At 41.9% G+C, this 5222-nt stretch overlaps 1 protein-coding gene across 1 annotated transcript; it reads right to left on the minus strand.

Moving 5' to 3' along the window:
• Positions 1-519: 519 nt before the first annotated feature.
• cdkn1cb (cyclin dependent kinase inhibitor 1Cb) lies at positions 520-2890 on the minus strand. The gene is made up of 3 exons (XM_061822524.1): positions 2269-2890; positions 2068-2179; positions 520-1183 (listed from the first exon to the last, which is right to left on the minus strand). Exons 1-2 carry the CDS (start codon positions 2753-2755, stop codon positions 2070-2072), a joined length of 597 nt encoding a protein of 198 aa, XP_061678508.1. The 5' UTR covers positions 2756-2890; the 3' UTR covers positions 520-1183; positions 2068-2069.
• Between the last annotated feature and the right edge of the window lie 2332 nt (positions 2891-5222).

A 5222-nucleotide genomic window follows, 5' to 3' on the forward strand; every position in this document is an offset into this window, starting at 1 on the left:
GGTGCTCAAGTCTCAATACACCACCCCCTTTAAAATATATATGAAGAGTTTGTTTTCAAAACGAGACATAGGCATTTTTTTCAGATTTACGAAACTCGCGCCAAAATTATCCATTCGGAGCTGGATAATTTTGGCGCGAGTTTCGTAAATCTGAAAAAAATGCCTATGTCTCGTTTTGAAAACAAACTCTTCATATACATGTATATATACATTTTCTGAGCTGCTTATCCTCACGAGGGTCACAGGAGTGCCGGAGCCTATCGCGGCTGTCATGGGGCAGAAGGCGGGGTGCACACTGGACTGGTTGCTAGACAATCGCAGGTCACAATCACACCTAGGGGCAATTTAGGGTCTTTGCGCAGGCCGGGACTTGAACCCAGGTCCTCAGAACTGTGAGAGCAATGCTCCAAGCAGTTGCTCCACCGTGCTGCCGCGCACACACAGTGGATGGAGTGTAGTCAATTCATAAGCAAGAAAGAAAAGTAACCACAAATGCAAAAAGTTATTTACAAAACAAAAAAAATACATTTTATTCTCATCTTTTTTGTTTCACCCATGAGGGCACTTGCATGGAGAACATTTTTGTTATTGTTGTTGTAAAAATGGCTCAGAGACAAAGGCAACTATAGTGTACAATACATGATTGCAAATACACCGCCAATTAAAAAAAAATAATAATAAAATAAACGTGTAAGGCTAGATCAATAATTCACGTAACATGTACAAAAGAAACATAAATAAATTATAAGTTAAAATAGTCTTAAAAATATACATTTACAGGAGGAAATATAACCAAACAACACATTATTCATTTACAGGCTGATGTCTCTATAAAGCTGTACACTTTTGGCCAGTGTAGACAATTTAAAGTCTCTTTTTTTTCTCCTTAAGGATTGCACAGATGTTAAAACACGGTTAACACTGTCAAGTGGCAGCAACAATGCTACATTTGTACTGAATTGAAAAATAAAATAAAATTTAAAAAAAAAAAAAAACGGCCACACCTTCTCCACCCCGAGAGCCCGACCGGTTCAGTCTGAAAGGCCGACGGAGGAGGTCCGGTGTCCGGCCAGCGATGCTCCACGGGACCGGAGGGGGGGGGAAAGGAGGATACCAGCCGGCTATGGTCCACCCACTACTTTCGTTCCTTCCTCAAACAAGGTGTAGTAGTGCAAAAATCCACCTAGAGGGGAAAATGGCGAAAACTTTAGGCTTCTTGAAGACCAAAATGGAGAAAAAACAACAACAGCAGAGACGAGCGTCGCCCTCGCCAGACGCAAAACCAGCAAAGGGGCGTGGACTTCTTTTCCCGCCACGGCCCCTGACGTCACCACCCCTCCCCCTTTACTATCGCTTCCCCTCCCTTTCACGCTCACCCCTCCCCCACCCACTTCGCTTTTTTTTTTTTTTGTTTTTTTTCGACCTGTTAAATCCTTTCAAAACAACGCAAACAATAGTGATGACAATAATAATAATCATGAGCCACAATTATAAATAAAACAGAAAATCATATGAATCAAGAAAGAACCGGAACTCATAATAGTTAAGCGCAAGTTTGGAAAAACTATCAGGAGGAAAAAAAGACGGGTGGAATCTCTGCTGAAAATAGTCGTATTATGTGATCATGATTTTTCTAAATAAAGATCAATTTAATAGCCTTAACACGACTCCGATAAATAATAGCAAATAAAATCATCCGAGCGTGTCCGCAAACTTGCAAATTGAGATTTTTTTTTCAAGATAAAACAGAAGAGCGAATTAAACCGCTTTAGGACAACTACAACAACACTAACATTGTATTTTTTGTAGCTGTCTCAGTTTTTATTTTAGTCCAAATAGCAATTAACTTCATAATAATAAGGACAAACTTCCATTAAATACACGAAATGTGATTTTAACAACTAAAAGGGCCGAATAGGACGATAAGCTCGATTCGGGCTAGTAACTCAAAAAAAAAAAAAGTGAGATCGATAATATGATATAAAACTGTCTATAGTAGCAAATCAATCCGGCCCAAATTGGATTAATGTATTTCTTTTTGATCGTCGGAATGGTTTGTAGTCCTACCTTCAACGGATTCTCTTCCTGGGGGTTTGCTCCACGGGAATGGCAGACTTGGAGTGTTGGCTCAGCTCCGCGCACTTTCTCTCGGCGGCCCTCTTTCGCTTCGCGAAGAAATCTAAACGCCACAGAGCAGAAGATCAGCGCTCGAGCAGGGAATCGAACGCGCGTCACCGCGCGGACGCCGACTCGGCTCCTCCGCCGTACCTGTGATGTGCGCGGGGGCGGTCGTCGTCGTCCTCCGTGCGCCGCACGGGGCCCGTGCGCGGGCCAGCCTCCGGGAGTTGAGTTTGTCCGCGCGGTTCTCCTGGTTGGGTTCCACCGGCGCCCCGTCGCTGCCCTCGGGCGCGGCCAGTCGCTCCAGCGCGTCCGGGTGCTGCTTGACGGGCGTCGCGGGGACGCTGAGCTGCGACGAGCCCCGGTAGAACGCCGGGGTGTTATCCGGGGAGACCTCCACCCACTCGTAGTCTCCATCCAGCGGGGTGTTGTCCTCGAAATTAAAGTTCCACCGCTGCCGGTCGCGCTCGGAAATCTCCCGCATCTTGACGCTCATTTCCCGGCTCAGCTCGTCGTGATCCACCGGTCCGAAGAGGTTCCGACAGACGCTGGTGCGCTTGTGGAGGGGGAAGGTCCTCCGGGCTACCAGCCGCTCCATGGCGATGCTCGATAACTGCGCGTGAGACATGTCCCCCATAAGCCACGCAAAAACAGTAATAATAATAATAATAATTGTAATAATAACAGCACACTGATGATTTAAAAAAAAAAACAGGAAGAAGTGCGCGTGTGTCTATGTTCCACGCTGCGCACTTGCGTTTAAATGTACCGTGCGAGTAAAAGTCAAGAGTATATAACCTCCAGTCAAGCCGTCAGACTGAGCACACGCCTCGGACGACGTGGTGATTGGCTGCGGCCGCTGCAGTCCCCTCCCCTCCCCTCCCCCCCCCCTCCCAAAACACACGCAACCCCCACTCGCAGCGTTTCCCAATCGTTACTCGTACAAGGTGCACGTTTCACATTCAAAGAAACCTTGCAGCACACAAGAAAATGTTTACGATTATTATTAATTTTTTTTTAAGTTGGAAGGTGGAGCAGCAGGAAAGCGTTGGCCTCACAGTTCTGAGGACCCGGGTTCAATCCCAGACCCGCCTGTGTGGAGTTTGCATGTTCTCCCCTTGGCTGGGTTTCCGCCGGGCACTCCGGTTTCCTCCCACATCCCAAAATGCAACATTAATTGGACACGCGAAATTGTCCATAGGTGTGATTGTGAGTTCGACTGTCTCGATGTGCCCTGCGATTGGCTGGCAACCAGTTCAGGGTGTGCCCCGCCTCCTGCCCGCTGATAGCTGGGATAGGGTCAGGCACTCTCCGTGACCCTCGTGAGGATAAGCGGCTAAGAAAATAGATGGCTTGTTCTGCCCACCACAAAAGGCAATACAGTATCGGAAAGCAAAATTGGAAACTTCCAATGGGAATTGACGGCTTTTACAAAAAGATATTGTTGCTGGAAATATATTTCATCACGATTCTGAATAAAGTAACCAGATTTCATGCAAGTAGGTTTACCAAAATGTAGATAAATACTATGTAGATAATCAATCTAATAATAATCTGATTTCTTTGAGGGAGATATAAATAATTTGTAATATATATATATATATATTTTTTTTTTAGCAATTCAGTGAAATTGGCGCAGTTGGCGAGCTTTCATGAAATGATAACTGAAAATGCATGCATACAAAATTGATGTTTTTAAAGCTGGCAGTAGACAGAATGCATTTCACAAAAATAATTCTTGGAGCCGACATCATCGAACAATCCTCTCTCTGTATTAAAAAAAAAAGACAAAATCTCTGAACGTGGACGATCTTGCTTTTTTGTTTTTAATATTTGTTGCGTCATCGTTGTTTCATGCTCCATTGACGTTTCCTCCATGTTGCTGCTGCTGCCCTTTTTTTCCTTGACTTCATAAGACCAAAAACTATCAATCAAATGTTAAGAGATGTCCAGAGACAAGTCCCTGATATTATTTAATTGAAATGAAAATGCAGATTTATGCAATTCAACTCCGAACAAATAAGTTTCATAAATCGCTGTTTTACAAACGAAGATTCTCAACGGCTTTCGATTGGATGTTGGACACACAGCGCCCTCTAAAGACGATTATGATTTTTCAAATGTAGAATTTGAAACTCGAGTGACGTGATTTCTAGTCCTGCGCGTTGACGTTCGCGTTTAGTGAAACGTGTTAGAATTTGATTGAAAACATAATTATTTGTATTTAGTGTGAAAACTGGGAGATATCTCGGAATTAAATTCTTGCAGATGTGACGATAATATTTAACAAATTAAACGTGTGCAAAGAAGCGCGACAAAAGGATGCGGTTTTTTTTTTTGTTCCATTTTGTTTGTGGATGCTTTATGCTTGAAAACAAACAAATCCACCTCCCAGTCCCCCCAAATGATTACATTTTCTTTTTTGAGATGATTATTATCATTATTATTTTGATTGATCAAATCAAAATCATTTAAGGAGAACACTTGGGTGATCGGCTGCCACGCCCAACTGCAGAAATGTGCTGCAACAGTTCATTCGTGTGTGGTGCCACAGCGACGTCTAGTGGAAATATGCTGCAACAAAACCGGTTCGGTGAATGGAAAGTGGTTAAAAAAAAGAGGGAAAAAAACTTGCTGCAATTGAATGAAGCACAGTAATAAATCCTGTTAAAAATACATTTTACAATAACAATAAAATATAATAATGTAATAAAACATCTATTTCAACACTAGCTCTCTGATGTTCCCCTTGACTGAGTTATGAATTGCTAATTTACTAATTTCAAATTTAAATCGTGTTAAAAATACATTTTACAATAATAATTAATTTATAATAATACATCTATTTCAACACTAGTTTTCTGATGTTCCCCTTAAATGAGTTATGAATTGCTAATTTACACCATTGCAGTCAAAAACACTAAATATACAAGACTTACATTAAAAATAACATATTGTAAAATACTACATTATTATTATTACTATTATTTCAATAGTGCATGAGGCTTTCTTTAACTATCCCAAGTCTGAAGTTCAACCAACTTTATATATATATTAACATAGAAATACTGTACACAGATACACCAACTAAATAATAATAAATG

This window comes from Syngnathoides biaculeatus, chromosome 6 (genome assembly GCF_019802595.1).
Source record: "Syngnathoides biaculeatus isolate LvHL_M chromosome 6, ASM1980259v1, whole genome shotgun sequence".
Lineage (NCBI taxonomy): Eukaryota > Metazoa > Chordata > Actinopteri > Syngnathiformes > Syngnathidae > Syngnathoides > Syngnathoides biaculeatus.